This window comes from Schistocerca piceifrons, chromosome 1 (genome assembly GCF_021461385.2).
Source record: "Schistocerca piceifrons isolate TAMUIC-IGC-003096 chromosome 1, iqSchPice1.1, whole genome shotgun sequence".
Classification (NCBI taxonomy): domain Eukaryota; kingdom Metazoa; phylum Arthropoda; class Insecta; order Orthoptera; family Acrididae; genus Schistocerca; species Schistocerca piceifrons.
The window spans coordinates 325,952,585-325,978,810 of NC_060138.1; the positions used below are offsets into that span (position 1 = coordinate 325,952,585).

Here is a 26,226-nt window from a genome sequence, read left to right on the forward strand (position 1 = left end):
CCATACTAGAGTATCTTGTTGTTGTTGTGGTCTTCAGTCCTGAGACTGGTTTGATGCAGCTCTCCATGCTACTCTATCCTGTGCAAGCTTTTTCATCTCCCAGTACCTACTGCAACCTACATCCTTCTGAATCTGCTTAGTGTATTCATCTCTTGGTCTCCCTCTACGATTTTTACCCTCCACGCTGCCATCCAATACTAAATTGGTGATCCCTTGATGCCTCAGAACATGTCCTACCAAACGATCCCTTCTTCTGGTCAAGTTGTGCCACAAACTTCTCTTCTCCCCAATCCTATTCAATACTTCTTCATTAGTTATGTGATCTACCCATCTAATCTTCAGCATTCTTCTGTAGCACCACATTTCGAAAGCTTCTATTCTCTTCTTGTCCAAACTATTTATCGTCCATGTTTCACTTCCATACATGGCTACGCTCCATACGAATACTTTCAGAAATGACTTCCTGACACTTAAATCAATACTGGGTGTTAACAAATTTCTCTTCTTCAGAAACGCTTTCCTTACCATTGCCAGCCTACATTTTATATCCTCTCTACTTCGACCATCATCAGTTATTTTGCTCCCCAAATAGCAAAACTCCTTTACTACTTTAAGTGCCTCATTTCCTAATCTAATTCCCTCAGCATCACCCGACTTAATTAGACTACATTCCATTATCCTTGTTTTGCTTTTGTTGATGTTCATCTTATATCCTCCTTTCAAGACATTGTCCATTCCATTCAACTGCTCTTCCAAGACCTTTGCTGTCTCTGACAGAATTACAATGTCATCAGCAAACCTCAAAGTTTTTATTTCTTCTCCATGAATTTTAATACCTACTCCGAATTTTTCTTTTGTTTCCTTTACTGCTTGCTCAATATACAGATTGAACAACATCGGGGAGAGGCTACAACCCTGTCTTACTCCCTTCCCAACCACTGCTTCCCTTTCATGTCCCTCGACTCCTATAACTGCTATCTGGTTTCTGTACAAATTGTAAATAGCCTTTCGCTCCCTGTATTTTACCCCTGCCACCCTTAGAATTTGAAAGAGAGTATTCCAGTCAACATTGTCAAAAGCTTTCTCTAAGTCTACAAATGCTAGAAATGTAGGTTTGCCTTTTCTTAATCTTTCTTCTAAGATAAGTCGTAAGGTCAGTATTGCCTCACGTGTTCCAGTGTTTCTACGGAATCCAAACTGATCTTCCCCGAGGTTGGCTTCTACTAGTTTTTCCATTCGTCTGTAAAGAATTCGTGTTAGTATTTTGCAGCTGTGACTTATTAAGCTGATGGTTCGGTAATTTTCACATCTGTCAACACCTGCTTTCTTTGGGATTGGAATTATTATATTCTTCTTGAAGTCTGAGGGTATTTCGCCTGTTTCATACATCTTGCTCACCAGATGGTAGAGTTTTGTCAGGACTGGCTCTCCCACGGCCATCAGTAGTTCCAATGGAATATTGTCTACTCCGGGGGCCTTGTTTCGACTCAGGTCTTTGAGTGCTCTGTCAAACTCTTCACGCAGTATCGTATCTCCCATTTCATCTTCATCTACATCCTCTTCCATTTCCATAATATTGTCCTCAAGTACATCGCCCTTGTATAGACCCTCTATATACTCCTTCCACCTTTCTGCTTTCCTTTCTTTGCTTAGAACTGGGTTTCCATCTGAGCTCTTGATATTCATACAAGTCGTTCTCTTATCTCCAAAGGTCTCTTTAATTTTTCTGTAGGCGGTATCTATCTTACCCCTAGTGAGATAGGCCTCTACATCCTTACATTTGTCCTCTAGCCATCCCTGCTTAGCCATTTTGCACTTCCTGTCGATCTCATTTTTGAGACGTTTGTATTCCTTTTTGCCTGTTTCACTTACTGCATTTTTATATTTTCTCCTTTCATCAATTAAATTCAATATTTCTTCTGTTACCCAAGGATTTCTACTAGCCCTCGTCTTTGTACCTACTTGATCCTCTGCTGCCTTCACTACTTCATCCCTCAAAGCTACCCATTCTTCTTCTACTGTATTTATTTCCCCCATTCCAGTCAATTGCTCCCTTATGCTCTCCCTGAATCTGTGTACAACCTCTGGTTCTTTTAGTTTATCCAGGTCCCATCTCCTTAAATTCCCACCTTTTTGCAGTTTCTTCAGTTTTAATCTACAGGTCATAACCAATAGATTGTGGTCAGAGTCCACATCTGCCCCTGGAAATGTCTTACAATTTAAAACCTGGTTCCTAAATCTCTGTCTTACCATTATATAATCTATCTGATACCTTTTAGTATCTCCAGGGTTCTTCCATGTATACAACCTTCTTTCATGATTCTTAAACCAAGTGTTAGTTATGATTATGTTGTGCTCTGTGCAAAATTCTACCAGGCGGCTTCCTCTTTCATTTCTGTCCCCCAATCCATATTCACCTACTATGTTTCCTTCTCTCCCTTTTTCTACACTCGAATTCCAGTCACCCACGACTATTAAATTTTCGTCTCCCTTCACAATCTGAATAATTTCTTTTATTTCATCATACATTTCTTCAATTTCTTCGTCATCTGCAGAGCTAGTTGGCATATAAACTTGTACTACTGTACTAGGCGTGGGCTTCGTATCTATCTTGGCCACAATAATGCGTTCACTATGCTGTTTGTAGTAGCTTACCCGCATTCCTATTTTCCTATTCATTATTAAACCTACTCCTGCATTACCCCTATTTGATTTTGTGTTTATAACCCTGTAGTCACCTGACCAGAAGTCTTGTTCCTCCTGCCACCGAACTTCACTAATTCCCACTATATCTAACTTCAACCTATCCATTTCCCTTTTTAAATTTTCTAACCTACCTGTCCGATTAAGGGATCTGACATTCCACGCTCCGATCCGTAGAACGCCAGTTTTCTTTCTCCTGATAACGACATCCTCTTGAGTAGTCCCCGCCCGGAGATCTGAATGGGGGACTATTTTACCTCCGGAATATTTTACCCAAGAGGACGCCATCATCATGTAATCATACAGTAAAGCTGCATGCCCTCGGGAAAAATTACGGCTGTAGTTTCCCCTTGCTTTCAGCCGTTCGCAGTACCAGCACAGCAAGGCCGTTTTGGTTATTGTTACAAGGCCAGATCAGTCAATCATCCAGACTGTTGCCCTTGCAACTACTGTAAAGGCTGCTGCCCCTCTTCAGGAACCACACGTTTGTCTGGCCTCTAAACAGATACCCCTCCGTTGTGGTTGCACCTACGGTACGGCTATCTGTATCGCTGAGGCACGCAAGCCTCCCCACCAACGGCAAGGTCCATGGTTCATGGGGGGGTAGAGTATCTTACCACTTCTTATAATCTCATTCCTTAGTACAGTTTCCAACCAGGTTTATGGGTACCAGCAGCACTGCTATTGATAACATTTTCGTAGGTACTACCACACTAGCAAATCATAGTATAAATCCAATATTTAATGGCCTTTCGGATCATGATGACCAGTTGCTTACATATGATATAGTGGGGTCTGATTCAACTAATAACAGGAAGTGGGAAACTATACGAATAATAAATGAAACAGGAATTGAAGGTATAAAAAACTAATTAACTTTTTGTAACTGGGATTCACAGTCATGTAGAACTTTATAAAAGACATCATATTTACACCAGTGACTGTAAAACTTTCTTTATTTCACAATTGCAGTTTTGGCCTTAGGCCATTGTGAAGTGAAGATGTTATGGCTATTAAGTTGACATGACCTAATAGCCATAACATCTTCACTTGATAATGGCCTAAGGCCGAAATTGCAATCGTGAAATAAAGAAAGTGTTATAGTCACTGGCGTAAATATGTCTTTTATAAAGTATAAAAAAGCTGTTTGAGTAATACAGACTGGAAAGATGTATACAATTCACCTGGGATAAAAGAAAAATATAACTGTTTCTCTAATACGGTCATAGGTCACATTGAAAACTGCTGCTCTAAGAAAGTAATCAAAGCAAATAGATTAAATGTTTCAAAACCTTGGATTACAAATGGAATAAAAGTATCTTGAAAAACAAAATGAAGACTGTACTTAATTTCAACGGAAAACGATGACTACAAAGCTAAATCACATTACAAATTATATTGTAAAATTCTAAACAAAGCAGTCGGAACCTCAAAATGTATTTATTTTCAAGAAAAAATAAATGCCTCTAATAACAAGATAAAAACTATATGGAAAATAGTAAAAAGTGAAACAGGATAATCTAATCAGGCAAATCAGGAAATTATGTTCAGTGTAAATAATGAGTTGATTAGATATACCTCCAAAATACCAGGCACTTTCAACAACTTTTTCCTTTCTGTAGCAGACAACTTAGGTTTGCATAGTTCCTCAGAAGACAGCTTAAAATATTTAAAAAATGCATTTCTGTAGAAGTTTGACAAAATTCAGCTATATTCTACCTCACCAAAAGAGATTTCTAATATTATTAGCTCTCTTAAAAACAAATGTTCCAGTGGTTATGATGAAATCAGCACTAACATAATTAAATGTTGTTTTCAGAACTTTGTGACATACTGAGTAATGAATCCCTCCACAGTGGTAGTTTTTCAGATAGGCTTAAATATGCTACTGTGAAACCATTACACAAAAGAGACCAATCATCAGTGGAAAACTTCCGTCCCATTTCCTTATTGAAGATATTTTCAAAAGTGTTTGAAAGGGTTATGTACAACAGACTTTATAAACACTTAGTACAGAAAAATATTGTCATTCACAATCAGTTTGGATTTCGGAAAGGATTGTCAACTGATCAAGCTATATTTACTTCTGCAGATGATGTATTAAAATTGATAAATCAAAAGTTATTTCCACATGACATTTTTGTGATTTGGCTAAAGCTTTTGATTGTATTAAGCATGATATCCTTAGACAAAAGTTAAAATATTATGGAATAACAGGAGTAGCAGACTCATGGTTCTCATCGTATCTCTTAAATAGAAAATAGTGTGTGTGTGTGTGTGTGTGTGTGTGTGTGTGTGTGTGTGTGTGTGTGTGTGTGTGTATCAGGCTTACCACATAACAATAGTCATTCAAAATATGAAACCATCAGATAAGGGGTGCCCCAGGACTCTACTTTAGGTCCCTTGTTCCTATTATATATTAATTACCTTCCATATGCAGTGTCACAAAATGCAAATTTTGTCTTATTTGCAGATGATACAAGTATTGGTATAAAAAACAGTACCTGTGATCTCACTGAGCAATCAGCTATTGAAATTTTTGTATCAGTGGGTAGTTCACAGCAAATGGATTGTCACTGAATTTTGACAAGACCCAGTACATACAGTTTAGTACCTCACAAAGAATACCTGACCCTATAAGTATAATTTATTCAAACAATGAAATTAAAGCTGTAGACAGTGTTAAATTTTTAGGGCTACAAATTGACCACAACCTAAATTAGAAAACTCACACTCTAGACCTAATGAAATGCCTTAGTTCAGCTACATTTGCAGTGCACATGATAGCAGAAATAGGTGATTTCAAAATGAAGAAGTTAGTTTATTCGGCCTACTTCTATTCACTAATGAGTTATGGAATCGTCTTTTGGGGAAACTCCTCTCACAAAGAGAACATTTTTCAAAATTCAGAAATGATTCATTAGAATTATATATGGTGTCAGTCCTAAATCATCATGCAGAGACCTCTTTAAGAAACTTGGTATTCTAACTACTACTTATCAGTACATATACTCATTGATGTACTTTGTCTTTTCCAACATGTCTCTTTTTACACAAAATAGTGCAAAACATGATTATAATACCAGAACCAAAAACAATCTGTATAAGGGCTATAAAAGCTTAACATTAGTACAAAAAGGAGTCAAATACATGGGTACTCATATATTCAATAACTTAGCAGAGCATATCAAAGGTCTTGTAAGTGATAAAGATCGGTTTCAGGGTGAATTAGAGAACTTCCTGTTGGCAAACTCCTTCTACTCCATTGATGAATATCTTCACAAGGATTATAGCTCGTTACTCTGTTTGCACTAGAATTTTATAATATCCATGTAAAACTTTGACTCTTTCCGCATCCCAGAGACTCCTCTCTAAGGGATCCATGGAAATCGATAAATGTAATAGTAATGTAAAAAAAAAAAAAATAAATAAATCTGCTGATTCTAAAAATAACCCCAAAAAATTTTGGTCATACGTAAAATCTATGAATGCTACAAATATTTCAATACCTTCTCTTGCTGACAGTACGGACAATGTAATGGACGATGATAAACAGAAGGCCGAAATTCTAAATCTAGCTTTCAAAAACTCGTTTACAGTAGAGGACTGCAGCACCATTCCCCCTTTCAATTATCAAACGAACGCAAGGATGGCTGACATAGTGCTTATTGTATCTGGGACTGTAAAACAGTTACGATCCTTAGACACCAGGAAGGCATCTGGCCCAGACGATATCCCCATAACATTATATGTTGACTATACTACAGATATAGCACCATTCTTATCTACATCGGTACGCTGCAATTTTCATACTACTTCTCTACTATTCCACTCTCGAATGGCGCATGGGAAAAAGGAACACCTAAATCTTTCCATCTGAGCTCTGATTTCTCTTATTTTATTATGATCATTATTTCTCCCTACATAGATGGGTGTCAACAAAATATTTCCGTATTCGGAAGAGAAAGTTGGTGATTGAAATTTTGTAAATAGATCTCGCCGCAAAGAAAACTGCCTTTGTTTCAGTGACTGCCATCCCAACTCACGTATCATATCAGTGACACTCTCACCCCTATTGCGCGATAACCAAAACGAGCTGCCATTCTTTGCACTTTTTCGATGTCCTCCATCAATCCTAACTGGTAAGGATCCCATACCACACAGCAATATTCCAGCAGAGGACGGACAAGTGTAATGTAGGCTGTCTCTTTAATGAGTTTGTTGCATCTTCTAAGTGTTTTGCCAACAAAGTGCAGTCTCTGTTTCACCTTCCCCACAATATTATCTATGTGGTCTTTCCAATTTAAGTTGCTCGTAATTGTAATTCTTAGGTACTTAGTCGAATTGACAGCCCTTAGATTTGTGCGATTTATTGTATACCCAAAATTTATCGGATTTCTTTTCATACCATGTGGACAACCTCACACTTTTCTTTCTTTAGTGCTAATTACCACTTTTCGCACCATACAGAAATTCTCTCTAGATCATTTTGTAATTGGAATTGATCATCTGATGATTTTACTAGATGCTAAATGAAAGCATCATCGGCAAACAGTCTAATGCCGCTGTCAATACCATGAGCCAAATAGTTTATGTAAATTGTAAAAAGCAGTGGACCTATTACGCTGCCCTGGGGCACACCTGAAGTTACACTTGTTTCTGTTGGAGTCACCCCATTCAGGATGACATACTGCTCTCTGTTAGAAAATTTTTTATCCAACCACATATGTCATCGGATAGACCTAAGTGCGCACGTTTTGGATCAAGTGACAGTGCGGAACTGAGTCGAATGCCTTTTGAAAGTCAAGAAATATGGCATCAACCTGTGAGCCGATATCTAGAGCCTGTTGTAACAAGGCAGAAATCCCCATTAATGTACGAGTAAAAAATAAATGCCCAGTCTTTGGAAGCGGTAACTTCTGTCAAGTATCTGGGTGTGACTATTCGAAATTATCTCAAGTGGAACGATCAGATTACACAAGTAATGGGTAAGGTAAACTCTAGATTGCGGTTTATTGGTAGAATCCTGAAGTGATGCAGTCCATCGACAAAGGAAATTGCTTACAATATGTTAGTTCATCCAGTCTTAGAGTATTGTTCATCTGTATGGGACCCTTACCAGCTGGGTCTGATTCAGGAGATTGAGAAGGTCCAAAGAAGAGTGGCAAGATTCATGACTGGTACATTTAGCCATCGTGAGAGCATTAAAAATCTCGTAGAAAGTTTGAAGTGGGACACACTTGCAGATAGACGATGCACTAAACGGAAGGGGCTGCCCACTAATTTCCGAAATCCGATCTTTGCCGAGGATGTAGAGCATGTATTATTACCACCCATTTTCAAATCGCGCAGTGATCACCATTCAAAGACGAGAGAAATTAGAACTCATACTGATGTGTTCAGACAGTTGTTTTTCTCTCATGTGATCCACGAGCTGAATGGGGGTGGATGGGGTGGGTGTATGACTTTGGCATGAATTGTGCCCTCCACACACTGCTTGGTGGCTAGTGTAGTATATATGTAGACGTAGATGTAGAATATGAAAAGCTGTGCAATGATGGAAGCAGAGCTGGTAAGACGTGGCTGCTTTCACAGGTGGCCTGTCCATTAATAAACCTGTGCTAGGTGGGTAGACTGAGAAGATCCTGCACCTGGGTTTTCCACGTGGTTATGATTCTTTGGGCAAGGAATTGGGATTGGAAGTGGCATAGGGATGGAGTAAGATGCTGTAGAGGTTGGGTGTGTAATGGAACACCGCTTTAGGAGGAGTGGGAAGAATCTCGGGCCATATGTCCCTCATTTCAGGGCATGATGATTGGAAATCAAAACCTTGATGATGTGATTCAGTTGTTATGGTCTTGGTGTAATGGGTGACAAAGGGACCTTGATGATGTGATTCAGTTGTTACGGTCTTGGTGTAATGGGTGACAAAGGGGGCAATACTTCGTGGCAGGTTGTGAGTTGTCATCTCTTTCACGCAAAAAATCTCATCTCCAAGCCAGGCTATTATTCTTTTTACTGTTCTCTCAGCTCCTCTTATCAGGTGATTCAGTTTAGAACTCGAGAAACCATTGTTATTCCAAAACGCCCCATGGATCTTGTGCAGAATACTGCATTCAAAAAGCCAGAGCTGCTTTTCATCAGTACTCATTAGTGGATGGATGCTGGACAAATAACTAGAATGGTTTCTGTATGGAAGCCAACTGAAAGAAGACAGAGGAAGGTCACAAAAGTGGTGGATAGCAAATGTGGAAGATGATTTAAAATCTGTGAGTTAGAGGATGGGGAGAACTGCACTAGAGAGGGCAGTATGTAGGAAACTTGTTGAAGAGGATAAGACCTATGCAGGGTTGTAACACCATGAGAGGAGATATATTAAATCTTGTAATTATTCTTTTATAATTAGTTATCATAGTGATAGTGATAGTGAAATGGGCCAAAACCGATGGAAAATTATTACTGAATATTTACAATGGAACAAACATTTTTATGAGACACAAATCCACTGTATAGTAAACGACAAACATGTAAAACTTACACTAAAATTGAGGAAAGTACGATTTTGGTGCTACAAGGGCTAATATTCTGTTAAGTGTGTTAACAATAAAATAGGATTTGTTCAAGTAGATTGGATATAAATAACTAAATATATCTAAAAACAAAGATGACGTAACTTACCAAACGAAAGCGTTGGTATGTTGATAGACACACTGTCCTTTTTCCCCCCTAAGGTAAGTCTTTCTGCTCCCAGGATTGGAATGACTCCTTACCCTCTCCCTTAAAACCCACATCCTTTCGTCTTTCCCTCTCTCCTGATGAAGCAACTGTTGGTTGCGAAAGCTTGAATTTTGTGTGTGTGTTTGTGTTTGTTTGTGTGTCTATCAACATACCAACACTTTCGTTTGGTAAGTTACATCATCTTTGTTTTTAGATATATTTTTTCCACGTGGAATGTTTCCCTCTATTATATAAATAAATAAATATACACTCCTGGAAATTGAAATAAGAACACCGTGAATTCATTGTCCCAGGAAGGGGAAACTTTATTGACACATTCCTGGGGTCAGATACATCACATGATCACACTGACAGAACCACAGGCACATAGACACAGGCAACAGAGCATGCACAATGTCGGCACTAGTACGGTGTATATCCACCTTTCGCAGCAATGCAGGCTGCTATTCTCCCTTGGAGACGATCGTAGAGATGCTGGATGTAGTCCTGTGGAACGGCTTGCCATGCCATTTCCACCTGGCGCCTCAGTTGGACCAGCGTTCGTGCTGGACGTGCAGACCGCGTGAGACGACGCTTCATCCAGTCCCAAACATGCTCAATGGGGGACAGATCCGGAGATCTTGCTGGCCAGGGTAGTTGACTTACACCTTCTAGAGCACGTTGGGTGGCACAGGATACATGCGGACGTGCATTGTCCTGTTGGAACAGCAAGTTCCGTTGCCGGTCTAGGAATGGTAGAACGATGGGTTCGATGACGGTTTGGATGTACCGTGCACTATTCAGTGTCCCCTCGACGATCACCAGTGGTGTACGGCCAGTGTAGGAGATCGCTCCCCACACCATGATGCCGGGTGTTGGCCCTGTGTGCCTCGGTCGTATGCAGTCCTGATTGTGGCGCTCACCTGCACGGTGCCAAACACGCATACGACCATCATTGGCACCAAGGCAGAAGCGACTCTCATCGCTGAAGACGACAGGTCTCCATTCGTCCCTCCATTCACGCCTGTCGCGACACCACTGGAGGCGGGCTGCATGATGTTGGGGCGTGAGCGGAAGACGGCCTAACGGTGTGCGGGACCGTAGCCCAGCTTCATGGAGACGGTTGCGAATGGTCCTCGCCGATACCCCAGGAGCAACAGTGTCCCTAATTTGCTGGGAAGTGGCGGTGTGGTCCCCTACGGCACTGCATAGGATCCTACGGTCTTGGCGCGCATCCGTGCGTCGCTGCGGTCCGGTACCAGGTCGACGGGCACGTGCACCTTCCGCCGACCACTGGCGACAACATCGATGTACTGTGGAGACCTCACGCCCCACGTGTTGAGCAATTCGGCGGTACGTCCACCCGGCCTCCCGCATGCCCACTATACGCCCTCGCTCAAAGTCCGTCAACTGCACATACGGTTCACGTCCACGCTGTCGTGGCATGCTACCAGTGTGAAAGACTGCGATGGAGCTCCTTATGCCACGGCAAACTGGCTGACACTGACGGCGGCGGTGCACAAATGCTGCGCAGCTAGCGCCATTCGACGGCCAACACCGCGGTTCCTGGTGTGTCCGCTGTGCCGTGCGTGTGATCATTGCTTGTACAGCCCTCTCGCAGTGTCCGGAGCAAGTATGGTGGGTCTGACACACCGGTGTCAATGTGTTCTTTTTTCCATTTCCAGGAGTGTATATAATGTGACTTACCATACGAAAGCGCTGGCAGGTCGATAGAAACACAAACAGACACATTAAATATTTACTTTACTTTACTTTACTTTAATTTAATTTAAATATAAATATATTTTTCCCGCATGGAATGTTTCCCTCTATTATATTGATATTAACACACACACACACACACACACACACACACACACACACACACACACACACACACTCTCTCTCTCTCTCTCTCTCTCTCTCTCTCTCTCTCTCTCTCTCTCTCTCTCTTATTGAACCCTGAAATCATTCTATTTTTTCTTCGCGGACATTTTGGGAAACAATGACTAACTTCAGTAACTGACAACTCAGAGCAGTGAAACTTGCTGCAGTAGGTAGTGACACATTGTGGAAACTGATCAAATTATTGGTGCATGTATCTTAAATGTTCCAGTAGTTCTGTATGCTGACAAGTCACCAGTTCTGTGTGTCCCTGTGAACCTTTCTGCAATCTGTCATGAAGTGAGGGTATGAGAGACTTTCAATGATGTATTTTTTGGATGAGGATCACCTCCTTGGTGGTCTTAGAGATGTAGGCTATGTGCCAGGCCTGGGTTTCAACCCTTCCCTTCTATCATTACTACCACCCCTCCCCACCCTCCCCGACCACCAGGGGGCTCACCACGCTTTGGCGGGTTCGTGCTTGGCTACCACAGGGCCCCAGCCTTTGCAGCATTTTTTTCCCTTCCGTGCTGCATGTCCATCCTCTTGCTATTCTTTTTCCCCTCCCTTGGGGAACATGTGTGGTGTATTACTGGGAATGTTGTGCATTCTGTGGCTGACGTGCGAACAGTCCCACCTTTGTTTTTCGCTCCCTTTTCCTTCCTTTCTTTGTTTCCCTTCTCCTCTCATTCCTCCACTTCGGCGTATGAGGATCCTCTTTTTTTCTTCTTTCTCCCTGTGTGTTCCTGAAGGCCGGCTCATGCATCTGACTCATAACAGGTCACTGGGTAACACACAATTCCCAGCCCCAGGTTGACACGACAGGTAGGGTTCGCACGTACCCCTTGGCATAGGGGTGATTGCCTGAACTGTAACCTTCCCAAATTGCTGATTGGTCCCTCTGTCAGGTGTTCAGGAAGTGTGACCTGAGTTTTGGGCTATCACCTAAGGTGGGTGCAAACCCTTTTGAAGAGGGGCCCCCTCCCCCCAGATGGAAGGAGCGCGCCACTGGAGGCGATGGCAATCGTGGAGGATTTCCTCGCAATGAGTCAATCATCTTCCCACTCAACATCTACTAAATGTAGTGAGACTAATGATTCAGAGACCCTTCCTGCTGCGCCACGGTTCCTCGTGGTCTCACATGCAGTAAATCCATTTATTATTCAGAAAGATGTAGATGGAGTTGCTGGCCCTGTGAAATCCTGCTCTCATTTTCGGAATGGCACTTTGCTTTTGCAGACCACTTCTGATTCTCAGGCTTGCTGCCTCACTACTCCATGGTTACCCTCTTCATGCCGAGGCCGATGGAACCTTGAATTCTTTCCGCGGTGTAATTTACACCAGGCTGCTCGACGGTCTAACCGAAGCCGAAATCCAATCGTGCCTCTCTGATCAGTGTCATTGTCGTCCATCATGTAATGAAAAAGGAAGATTCCTCCTTAGCGCCCACCTGCACTCCCTTTCTCACCTTTGATAGAGTGGTGCTTCCATCCAGGGTGAAAGCAGGCTATGAAATTTATCACTGTTGGGCCCTACATTCCAAACCAGCTACACAACTGGTAGGCCGGAAAGGATAGGAGTAGTACTCACATGAAGATTTCCTCCGCCCCTCCAGCCTAACAACACTTGAGTCTTCATCTAACCAGAAAGGCTCGAAGAAGTCCACCAAAGGCAAACGGTCTTCTCCTTCACCACCTCAACGATCCTCTTCTATGGTGTCGCCACGTGATACCTTAGTCCGGCCAGCCTCCATGTCGCCGGTGTGCACCAGCAACTGTTATTCGGCATTGGACTCGCAGACCGACTGCACAAGCAACCTGATGCTTCTGTGGATCCCATGGAGCAGGATCCTCCTGCTTCTGTGCCCTGTAGTAGTGCCTCTTCCCCAGCTGTCAGTTGGCAGCCGCTGACGTGAAACCCCTACATCTCTTCCTCCTCATGACTCTCCTCCAAAGGAATGTTCGTGACCTTTGGTTCCACAAATAGGATTTACAGCTGCTTTTAGCATCGTAGCATCCCCTTGTACTCTGCCTTCAGGAAACAAAATTGCACCCTCATGACTGCTTTGAGTTTTCACATTTCTTACCGATTCGTTTTGACCCTCCCCCCTGAGGTCGGCATTCTGTCTCATGGGGGTGTCATGCTGCTCATACGGGATGACATTCATAGTCAACCCATCTCCCTGACTACCAATCTTCAACCTGTTGCAGTTCATCTTTTCCTTCCTCACCTGACTTTTTCCCTCTGTACCATTTGTCCGTCTGTCATTCAGTGTCACCAGGGCAGACTTCCTTCAGATTATTGGGCAGCTACCTTCCCCATTTTTGCTACCCGGTGACTTTAGTGTGCATCATCCCCTTTGGGGTTCTCCCAGGACCTCTCCTGCCTTAACACTGGAGCTCCCACTTTCCTTTCCAACTCCTCGCACACCTATTCCCATTTGGACCTCTCCTTGTGCACTGCCCAGCTTGCCCCTAGTCTTGAGTTGTCCGTTCTTTTTTTTTTTTTTTTTTTCTGACACCTACTTGATCAACCATTTCCCATGTGCTATCTGTTTGCTGACTCCTACCCCATCCGTATGCATGCCCAAATGGCAGCTTCCTAAGGCTGACTGACAGCTTTACTCCTCCCTGGCAACTTTTGAAGAACAAGATTTCCCCAGTTGTGATGACCAGGTGGAATATCTCACAAACGTTATCCTTAGTGGTGCAGAACGTTCCATTGCTCACACTTCCTCTTTACCAAGTCATGGCCCGGTCCCTTTGTGGACTGAGGCACACCACGATGCAATTCATGCACGGAGACATGCTCTCCGTGTTTTTAACCACCACTCTACGCTGGAAAACTGCATTAATTATAAACAGATGCATGCAAAGTGTCATTGTGTTGTTCGGGATAGTGAAAGAGCTAGCTGGATTTAATTAACTAGTTCTTTTAACAGCTCCACCCCTTCCTCTGTCGTGTTGGCCAACCTCTGATGGCTCTCTGGAACCAAGATCTATTCCCCAATTTCCGACCTGAGAGTAGGTGTCGATGTCATCATGAACCCTATTGCTATCTCCAACACCTAGGGCTGCCATTTTGTGGAAGTTTCGAGGTCTTCCCACTATCACACTGCCTTCCTCCATGGAAAAGATGTGGAGGAGGCTTGGGCGATACCCTTCTCTTCTCCGAATCGTGATTGCTACAATGCATCTTATACTATGAGGGAGCTCAATCATGCTCTCAGTTCATCCTGATCCTCCGCTCCAGGGCCAGATGCCATCCACATTCAGATGTCCTTTCTCTTGTGGGCAAGCACTTTCTGCTTAACACGTACAATTCAGATGTCCTTTCTCTTGTGGGCAAGCACTTTCTGCTTAACACGTACAATCACATCTGGGCAGAGGGCACATTTCCCGGGTGCTGGCCTGAAGCCATCACTGTACCCATACCTAAGCCCAGCAAGGACAAAAAACTTCCATCTAGATACCACCCAATCTCCTACCAGCTGCATTTGCAATGATTCATGCCCAGCTGGTGTGGTGGTTCCAGTCTCGCCGTTTACTAATGAATACACAGTTTGGATTTCGAAACGGCATTCTGCAGTTGAACATCTCGTTACTTTGTCCACCCACGTTACGAATGGTTTTCTGCGGAAATCCCAGACTGCAGCCATGTTTCTCGATTTGGAGTAGGCCTATGACACATGCTGGAAAACTGATATCCTCCGTTCTCTTTACTTGTGGGGCTTCCGTGGGCACCTGCACTGTTTCCTTCAGGCATTTTTACAAGACCGAGTTTTCAAGGTGCATGTGGGTTCTGCCTTGTCAGACACCTTTATCCAGGGAAATGGTGTGCCTCAGGGTTCCATCCTGAGCATCGTCCTCTTTGCTGTCGCTATGAACCCTATAATGGCCTGTCCCCTAGCGTGTTGACGATCTTGCATCTATTGCAGTTCTCCACGGACCTGTCTCACTGAGCGACATCTTTAGCACTGTCTTGATCATCTTTACTCCTGGAACATAGATAATGGTTTTATCTTTTCCACTGACAAAATTGTCTTTATGAATTTGTGGTGGTGCAAATGTTTTCTCCCACCATCTGTACATCTTGGGCCTGTTGCCCTTCTGTTCGTTGAAACTAGGAAATTCCTGGGGTTCATGCTTGATAGGAAACATTCTTGGTCCTCCCATGTATCTTACCTGACAGCCCGCTGTACGTGGTCTGTCAATGTCCTGTGTGTCCTCAATGGTACTTCTTGAGGTGCCGATTGAACCATCCTCCTTCATTTGTACCGGTCCCTTGTCCATTTGAAACTTGACTATGGGTGCTTTGTTTATGCGTTTGCACGCCCATCCCTTTTACACCATCTCAACACTATCCACCATCATGGCATCCCTTTAGCCATGAGCATCTTTCACAGCAACCTGGTTGAGAGCCTGTATGCTGAAGCTGCTGAACTACCACTGTCCCACTGCCATGACTTTCTCCTCAGCAGGTATGCATGCTGTTTGTCTGCAATGTGTGGCTACCACTCCTATGCCGCCTCCTTTGATGATTCCTTTGATCGTCAGTTTGGGGCTCGTCCCTCTTCTCTGTTCATCCTGGAGTCTGCTTTTGGCACTTGCTACGGCGGCTTAACTTCACACTACCTGCAACTTTCCTGGTAGGCATGAACCCTTCACCATCGTGGCTTCTTGAAGTGGCCCATTTTAACCTTGCCTTCATTTGCTTCCTAAGGACACTATTCCAACCTCGGTCTATTGCCTTCAGTTTCACGATCTTTGTGTGGAACTTTTCTTTGAATACACTGATGGCTCACTGACCGTGGGGTTAGCTGTGTCTTCGTCATTGGCACCCGTGTCTTTCGATATCCGCTTCCGGCACACTCCTCAGTATTTACAGCCGAGCTCTTCGCCTTGTTGCAAGGCATGGGGTACAACTGGCGACACAGCCTTTTCAATTGTGTCCTCTGCTCAGACTCACTAGTCCCCTTCAAAGTCTATGTTTGCTGTACACTGCCCATCCCTTAGTGCAGCAGATCCTGGAAAACTGTCACTTGCTCACTCTTGGTGGAGTGTTTCTGTGGGTTCCTGGTCATGTTGGTCTGCCAGGAAACAAGGCTGCTGACGCTCCTGCCAAGGCTGCAGTCCTTGTACCTCAGCCCGCGAGTACTTATATTCCCTCTGATGATCTCTGCATTGCCGTCTGTCAGCAGGTGGTGTCCCTTTGGCATCGCCAATGGTCCTCCCTTCTTATGAATAAGCTTCGGCTTATGAAGTCTCTCCCAGTGGATTGGATGACCTCCTCCTCAGCCCTCCCACCGGGAGGATATTATTTGAACTTGGCTGTGTTTTGGGCACTGCCTTTTTAGCCATTATCATTTGCTAACTGGTGCTACACATCACTTTGTACACATTGTGCCCAAATTTTAACTGTCTGCCACTTCCTGATGGAATGCCCTTTTTTTTAACCATTTATGTTCCAGCTTGGGTTTGCCATCTGGTTTATCAGCCGTTTTAGCGAATGAAGCACGGGCTGTCGACCACATTTTACTTTTTATCTGCCAAAGCAATATGGCAAAGGCCATTTAATTTTTAGTTTTGGACCTCCGTTTCTGTATGGTGTCTCTTTAGCACTTTTTTCATGTGCCTGTTTTAGCTGTCTTCTACTCTGTCAGCTGGGACTGACATATAGTTGTTTCACTCCTCTCTGTGTTCGTGTTCTATAGTTTTGACTTGGACGCGTGTGGTCCCAGTTGTTTTTTGTGCCCTAAAACAAAACAAAACAAAACAAAACAAAACAAAACAATCATCTTCAGCACACACACATGCGTGCGCACACTCTTGCGCGTGCAGTTATCTACATTTAAGATACACTTACGCACACAGTACTCGCACTTAATGAAAGAAAGATGCCTGCAAGTGTGAAGGATGGGGAAAAATCTTTCCGATTAGGGAACTGAACTTGCACTTCGGGTTATCCCCGCCATTCATGTCGTGCGACTTTACTTATGTATGTATGTATGCATGCAATATCCCACAGTTTGAGACTGACACACCTATCAGAGTAATAGACCTACCCAGACTCTGTCACACTCCCCTTAAGACTCCACGTTTACTGTAAATTGCTCATCGGACTGCTATTTGAATTGCTCTAATATAGAATCATAAGATAGGAAATTGCAATGATCCTACTATATAACTGCCCATTCGATCAGCAGAACAAATCAGTGAATTGAAGGGAACTTCATGTTCCTTCAAATGAAAATGCAAATGAAATGTAAACACCCCCTAGGGTGTCCACAACTCTCTTGTGGATACGTGTGTGGCGAGCACAGGACCCCGAGCTAGTGCGGCTCTCTTTCCTTTTTGGCTGCATACCTTTCTTTTCCACATCCTTCCCCATCCCCCATCCTCCCCCCCCCCCCCCCCCCACTCACCTCCGCCTCTTCCCCTTCTCCTCCTATGGGAGTATGTTTCATGCCTACATCCGGAGACGGACACTTGTAACTATAAGACAGTCTCTCTTCTTTGCTTCCTGTGCTGGAAAATCTCTGTCCTCCCTTTGTCCTCCTTTTCCTTGCCTCTTCTCTTTACTCTCTTCTCTGCTGCGGCATTTGAGACCTCTCTTCTTTTCTTTTCTTTGTTCCTCTCTTTCTCTTTCTTTCTTTCCTGTGCGTCTCTGAAGGCCACATTCCTGTGCACTGGTGACGGGGTAACACATAATTCCCCACCCGAGGTAGACAGGTAGGACACATACGTACCCCTGATAATGGGCAGGCCCAGGGAGGGGTGATTACCCGAGCTGGTACCTTCCGAATGTGCCGATTGGCTCCTCCATCCATTTCATTTCTCGGGAGGTGTGAACTGAGGTGTGAACAATCACTTAAGGCGGGTGTGCCCTCAGAGAGGGTCCCCACAAGGAAGGAGCGCGCCATCGGAGACTTTGGTAATCATGGGGGATACTTCCGCAATGATTTCCTCTACGTCTACAATTTCTGTTCACAGGCAAAAGTTAAATGAGTCTCAGCCACAGACAATTCTTCCATCAGTGCCACAATTCCTTGTTGTTTCTCGGTCGGCGGTCAAGACTTCTCCACAGTCAACCCTTTCATTATTTAGAAAGGTGTCGACGCAATTGCAGCTCCTGTAAAGTCTTGTTCCACTTATGAAATGGCACCTTGTTGTTAGAAACAGTCAGTGCCCTACAGGCACAAAAATTGCTATGAACTTCACTGCTACACACCTTCCTTGTCCGGGTGGAAATGCACCACACTTTAAATTCTCATCACATGGGGTGGTTTATACATGCACACTCGACAGATTGTCCAATGAGGAAATTCAAAACTACCTGTCTGACCAGGGCATAACGGCTGGACATAGTCATGAAAAGGGTTGACAAGGACTTGGTACCGACCCATAGTATCTTCTTGATGTTTGACGGAGTTCAACTTCCATCGAACATTAAAGTGGGCTATGAGAAAATTTCAGTTCAACCTTACATCCTCAACCCTTTGCATTGCTATCGGTGTCAGCAGTTTAATCATACCAGCCAGTCATGTTCCAACCTGGCCAAATGCATTACATGTGGCAAGAATGCCCATGAGGGTGCTTGTCTATCTCCATCCCCTTGTTGCATCAACTGTATGGGTGACCACACTGCTTTCTCTAGAGATTGCCCCATTTTCAAAGATGAACGGCTTATTCAGGAAATCTGAGTGATGGAAAAGGTGTCTACATTTGCTGCTCCTAAGTTATTCGCCAGTCGAAAGCCCACTTTGCCTCCAGCAGGTAAATATAGCACTGTCCTTGCATCTTCTCAGCCTACTAAGGAGGCAGCCACGCAGACTTGGGATCTCACCTTTAGTGTCACAGTCGTTAGATCGGCCAGCGCCAAGGTCGCCGGTTCAACCTCCCCACTATCACCTGCTCACTCTACGGTTCACCCTTCATCAGCTCCTGCTAAATCACGAGCCCCAAAATCAGACATCCATACTTCCAAAACAAAACCTACTCGCGAAGATTTTTTATTTACCGTGACTTCACAACCATTGATTCCTCTCTCATCTCAACGTCCTGTTTCCAAGAAAGCTCATAAGAAACAAAGTTCCTCTCCTTCTCCGTCACGGCGTGTCTCATCTACAGCGCCACCTGGCAGTAACCGCCCTCGGCCGTCTTCCATGTTGCCAAGGTGCACTGCTGGCGGCTGATCGCTGGTGGCGGGACCTGCTCCCGAACAAGCTATGGATCAGGATCTTCTGCCTTTGGCGGAATGCCGTTCCATGCTGTCGGCCACCGGCTCTCAGCAGTTGTTGAGTTGAGAGCAACCGTGGTAAGATTCTTCCCTTTTCTGTCCACCTTATGTTAATTATCCATTTCAATATCCGCAGCATTAGAGCCAATCGGGATGAATTATCGATCCTCTTACAATCCTACTCGCCGGTCATCTTCTGTCTTCAGGAAACAAAGCTACATCCCCATGATTGCTTTGTTTCCCCTAATTTTCAGTCAGTCTGGTTTGATCTCCCCTCTGTAGATGGCACTCCAGCACATGGGGGACTAATGATTCTTCTCCATGATACTGTCCATTACCACCCAATTCCCTTAAACAGTTCCTTCCAAGCTGTTGCTGTACGTCTTTCCTTTTCTGGTTACACCTTCTCTCTTTGTACTGTATACATTCCATTTTCCACACCAATGGCATGAGCTGATCTCCTTCATCTCTTTGGTCAGCTACCGCCCCCCCCCCCCCGTCCCCCTATTTGCTGGTTGGGGCTTCAATACCCACCAACTGCTTTGGGGATCTCCGCGTCCTTGTCCACGAGGCTCCCTATTGATTGACGTCTTCCACCAAGCGGATCTTGTTTGCCTCAACACTAGGGAACCTACATTTTTGTCTGCCTCCATGATGAATTTCTCTCATTTGGATCTTTTGGTCGGTACTGTTCAGCTAGCTCGGCACTTTGAATGGTTCACTCTTGCTGATACACACTCGAGTGACTATTTTCTTGTGTCCTTCGATTGCAGCCACAACTGCCATCTCTGCGCCCGAGACACTGGAAGTTTGCCCGAGCTGATAGGACACTTGTTTCGTCTCTAGTGACATTCGATGACTGTCATATTCCTAGCGTCGACGATCAGGTCACTAATGTTACAAAAGTTATTCTTATAGCTGCGGAACGTTCAATACCTCGCACCTCCGATTTGACCCGGCGCCCCCCAGTTCCTTGGTGGAACAAGGCGTGCCTTGACACAATACATGAGCGGTGACGCGCTCTTCGCAATTTCCACCACCATCCTAATTTGGCCCACTGTATCTGCGATAAGCAGCTACATACGCGATGCTGTTGCATCATCTGCGATAGCAAGAAGGCAAGCTGCGACTTCTTTACTAGCTCTTTTAACGCCTTCACTCCCCCCTCAGAAGTTTGGAGTTGAATTTGATGGTTATCTGGCGTGCCTAGTTTCTCCCCGATCTCACTTTCGCGCGTGATACATTAGTGGACCCCGTCGCAATTTCTAACTCATTGGGTCAACACTTTGCTGAGATTTTGAGCTCTTCAAATTACCCGCCAGCCTTTCTCCCAAAGAAACGTGCAGCGGAAGTGTGACCTCTTGCTTTCTCCTCTCAAAATAGCGAAAGCTATAATACTGTTTTCTCCATGCAGGAACTCCAACATGCACTCTCCTCTTCTCGCTCTTCTGCCCCAGGACCGGATGGTATCCACATCCAAATGTTGCTGCATTTATCATACCATAGTGTGTGTTACCTCCTTCCCCTTTATAATCAAATTTGGACTGACAGTACTTTTCCCAGAAGATGGCGGGAAGCTATCATCGTTCCTGTTCCAAAACCTAGAAAGGACAAACATCTCCCCTCTAGCTATCACCCATTTCTCTCATGAGTAGTGTATGTAAGGTTTTGGAGTGTATGGTGAATTGCCATTTAGCCTGGTGGCTGGAGTCCCGAAGCCTTTTAACACCTGCTGAATGCAGTTTCCGAAAACATCATTTTGCAGTTGACCCTCTTGTTGCTCTCTCCACTTACATCATGAACAATTTTCTCAGGAAACGCCAAACAGTAGCAATATTTTTTGATCTGGAGAGAGCATATGATACCTGTTGGAGAACAGGCATCCTCTGCACACTGTTCTCTTGGGGCTTTCGAGGTCGGCTGCCCCTTTTTATTCGTGAATTTATGGGAGAGCATTTAAAGTGCGAGTGAACACTACTCTCTCCCGTACTTTCTCCCAAGAAAATGGGGTACCCCAGGGCTCCATGCTGTTGTACTGTTTGCCATCGCCATAAATCCAATTATGGATTGCCTCCTTCCCGATGTCTCAGACTACCTCCTTGTGGACGATTTTGCGATCTACTACAGCTCTCAATGGACCAGCCTGCTTGAACAACTTCATCAAGTATGTCTCGATCGCCTCCACACTTGGAGCATCGAAACCGGCTTCCGATTTTCTCCCAGTAGACCGTTTGTGTCAATTTTTGGCACTGTGCGGAGTTTCTTCTGCCTTCCCTACATGTAGGCGTTGTCGACCTTCCGTTCGTGGACGTCACTAAATTCTTGGGTCTTCTGTTTGACAGAAAACTGTGCTGGTCTTCCCACGTTTCCTATCTTTCGGCCGAGTGGTCCTTCTCCGCCTCTATCGCGCCTTAGTGCATTCGAAATTGGACTGTGGAAGCATAGTTTACTCCTCTGCTCGGCCATCTATTCTTGAGCATCTCCACCACTGTGGATTGTGTTTAGTGTCTGGAGCTTTTTATACCAGACCTGTGGAAAGCCTTTATGCTGAGACTGTTGAACCTTCGCTGTCCAATTGGCGAGCTGTCCTTCTGACTCGTTATGCTAGCCATCTGTCTTTCATGCCTGCTAATCCGGCCCATGACATTTTTTTTGGCGCCTTCTTGGATTTAGGGTATGCAGGCCGCCTTTCCTCTCTACTACCACCAGGAGTCCACTTCCGTCAACTGCTATGTTCTCTTTCCTTCCACTTTCCTGGAACTTTCTTGACAACTGGGGGTACAGCACTGCCTTGGCTCCACTCCTGGATCTGCCTGCTCTGTGACCTTTGTCAGCTTCCCAAGGATGGTACCCCTTCTCTCATTTATCGTCAGGCATTTGCTGCTCTATGTGCACAAATGAAGGATGCCACATTTATTTAAACTGACAGCTCAAAAACGTTATTTGGTGTTGGGAGTGCCTATATTGTTGGCGACACCCCTAATCGATTTCGGCTTCCCGACCAGTGTTCGGTTTTTACTGCAGACCTGTACACTGTTCTCCAGGCTGTCCAATACATCCGTCGCCATCAGTGGATACAGTATATTATATGCTCAGATTCGCTCAGCTCTCTCCTCAGTCATCAAGCTCTTTACCCTGTCTACCCTCTGGTCCACCGGATTCAGGACTGCCTCCACTTGCTCCATTTGGGGGGCGTCTGTGTGGCATTCTTCTGGATCCCAGGACACGTTGGTATCCGCGGAAACGAGGCAGCTGATATAGCGGCCAAGGCTGCAGTCTCTCTTCCTCAGCCTGCTGTTCGCATGGTTCCCTTAGCCAATCTACAGTGCATTTTATGTCATCATGTTGCTCTTTTATGGCACGCACATTGGTCTACACTTCCCAATAATAAATTGCGGGACGTGAAAGCTCTTCCCTGTGCTTGAACCTCTTCCTCCCGAACTTGTGGTTGGGAGGAGGTAATTTTAACTAGACTCCGGATAGGGCACTGTCTTTTTAGCCATCGACATCTTTTAAGTGGCGATCCTCCCCCGCTTTGTCCCCCCTGCTCTCAACTGTGGACGGTGAGACACCTTTTACTTGAGTGTCCCTATTTTACTCCACTACGCGCCCGTCTACAGTTGTCGCCTGATACGTCTTCCATTTTAGCAGATGACATGCGCTCAGCCGATTGCATCCTCGAGTTTATCAGTGTCAGTGAGATGATGTCGGTCATTTGAAGCTCTTTTTGGGGAAAACAACCCCCCCCCCCCCCTTCTATATTGGTTTTCTAAGCTTTCCTTCTGTTTTTTAGTTCCCCACTTTTTGAGTTTCGCTCCCATTGCTGCTGATTTCCAGTTCCCCCCCTCCCAAGCCACAGACCAGGTGCTAATGACCGTAGCAGTTTTGCGCCCAAAAACCATAACAACAATGAAACGTAAACTGATTATTATATGAATCAATGACAAAATATCTGGATCAACATCCTTTGAGAAAACAAAACTTACTTGCTGATGGCAACTAACAAGATAGACAAGTAGAAGGATGGCTACTGTATACTAGCTGTACATTAAATCATAAATCCAATACAACCCATTGATTAATTTAGAAATTCCAGTGGTCAGTTGAATAGCACATCAAATGACTAAGGTATGAATCAAGTTTAGCAGATCTGTGGTGATGGTATGCTTCCTATATAAAGATTGATCCGTGCTGCTGTATACTCGCACCAGTCTGCTGTGGTGGTAAGTTTGAGGACTGTGGTCATAGTGTAGAATCAGAATCTCGCTCATAAAGTGACACAATGTCTCAAACCAGTGACATATCACGATCTGTCATCAAAGCAAGTATGTTCCTTTTTTTTCCACCAGCTCCTGTCTCAGCAGTTTGTGCCAGTCTGGGCCTCAAATGCCAATCAGGAAAAATGTTACTCTTTCATGCCATATTTAATGAATCACCCAGAATGTCGTCAGTCACCATGCAATCAGAGCAGATCTTTCTGACTAGTTTGTCCTAGAAATTCCCATCTGTCAGCTGTTGATGGCCAATTGAGATTGTAGTTTAACACTTCAGAGTATCCTGAGGCCAAACCACATTCTGAGGCTTGTACTTTTCCGCCATAAATTTTGGTGTCACAGCAAACACTTGGAACTGTTGCCTTCGACGATCTCAAGAGGTGAGTCATGTCAAAAGTCACTAACCCCGACTTACTGAAAATGACCACTAGGTTCCGTGAGCTTATGTCAATGACCACTTGACACGTGCAACCCAGCTCAAATCTTTGAGTGCCCACATCACACCTGCTGCATTCAGAACAATGTGTGAGCTGTGCATTTCTCACGTATTCACAGACTGGAACTATTAGTTCCTTTACTGATGACCACTGAAATTTTATGAAATAAATTTCTAATTTCTCCATAACAAATGAACATAATGAGACTTTAAGTAGATGCAACTAAAGTGTCCTGCCTATTGCCTGTCATGACATGCGTAAACAAATTTAGTATAAATGGAAGGAGGCAAGCCAGGTTGCTTATAACTGTCCATCGCTGAACCTATGCTTTCGGATACCTCAGTCATTCATGTCATACAACTTATGTGCATGATCACTGCTCAGTGTATGGTGAAACTTAATTCCTAATACTATCGTTTATATTCTGCTGAGGAATTTATTTTTTTAAGAAGTGATATAAATGTGATTGACTGCTCTCATCTTCTTGTTACCAGGGATATCAGCTTGAAACGCAGCATTTGCAAGGGATGTTCGATACAGCTCATCCCAGGCGTGACTGCTAAAGTCCGTATAAAAAATAGACCATCGCCATGTGTGCTATGGACATGTACCATCTGCAATACTTCAAAGAGGTATCATAATAAGAAGGGATATCTTACATGGACTGGAAGACCAGAGTCAGTTGCCAACGATTGAAATGGTACAATGTTTTCCTGACCTTTGACTCTTGTTTACTTGCAACAATACTGGAACTGGTTGACATCACCAATTGTTTGTAATTTATTGTCTTTATTATTTGTACAAAACATGAGACTGTCTTTAGAAAAATAGTTGTAAAAGTAGCACTGAGCCAGCCACAATGTAAATCAGATGAAGATCACTGCAAACTTTGAGAAATTTGTAGTGTCAAAATTTAAAAGAAGTGAATGGTTTATAAGAAATATCACAAAAAATTAGTGAATAAACCTTTGATTTTAGAAACTTGAGATTCACCTTTGGCAGTTCTGGTTATTGCCAGCATCCCATTATGCACCTTGTTACTGTTTTTGTTAAGACAGGCTGTTTATCTGTTAGCTGTAACTGAAAGCATTTTTGGAATAACCAGATATGTCCAGTTTTTGCTGAAAATGCAATTTTATTACCATTGGATGATTTGAAAATTGCTTGATCATATGTTACAAGAATGAATTCCTCTGCCAGCTAAATCTGAAATATAAATACGTCATGAATCTTGCTGAGGTGTAAAATATGCGCCAGCCTTGGACATAGAAATTTATACATTGGTCTGTGACAGGACTGTTATGGATGCTTCATCTTCCCTTAATTTTCACTTCACTGTAAAGTGCTAATATTTGCTGTTTCTTCAGTTTCTTGGTTGGTTATGTGACAGTTTTAAAACCAAGTTGTTTGATGCGGGAGAGAAAAGTCAATTTATTTAAGATTCAATAAATATCAATTCTCTGTTTACATAACAAGTTGGTGATGTAAATAAAGGTTGGAAAAAGACATGACACACACATTTTTTTCCAATTTCTGGACAGTTTTTTGTTTTACTCAAATTTGTAAACATGGCTTGCCTAGTTATTGCAGCAACACCTTGTATTCTTTTTTGTCCATAGCCCAAGATGTAAAGACAATGAAGAACCCAGTTTGCCACCAGAAATTCATACACTCGTGACTAGCCATAATTAAATGGCTGTTAAGTTTTTAGTATTGATGGAATAATATTGTAAATAGCATAGACATAGAAAACATTAAATAGGATATTGATTTTTTATGCCACATAATACCGATGGTGGCCACAAGAGGCAAACACTGAACAATTCAGAGACACCAAATGGTCACACAAAGCTCATGACCACAGGTTCAGTAAATGCTGCAGCAAAAACAGATCATCCATACACATCTCACTGTCCTGAGAATTTGGCACTTTTGCAGAACATGTTCAATCTTAGCCCGGGAAATCAACGCTC

General features: G+C 43.7%; 1 protein-coding gene across 4 annotated transcripts in view; it reads left to right on the top strand.

Annotated features, from left to right (window-relative positions):
- Window positions 1-25,239, top strand: part of LOC124783285 (ribonuclease P protein subunit p21) — a 51,724-nt gene extending 26,485 nt beyond the window's left edge. For all 4 annotated transcript variants that reach the window (XM_047254011.1, XM_047254008.1, XM_047254009.1 and 1 more), the window contains one exon: window positions 24,748-25,239. In XM_047254011.1, the coding sequence (XP_047109967.1) occupies window positions 24,748-24,949 (202 nt within the window). In that variant the 3' untranslated portion in view covers window positions 24,950-25,239. The remainder of the gene's footprint in view (window positions 1-24,747) is intronic.
- The last annotated feature ends 987 nt before the right edge of the window (window positions 25,240-26,226 follow it).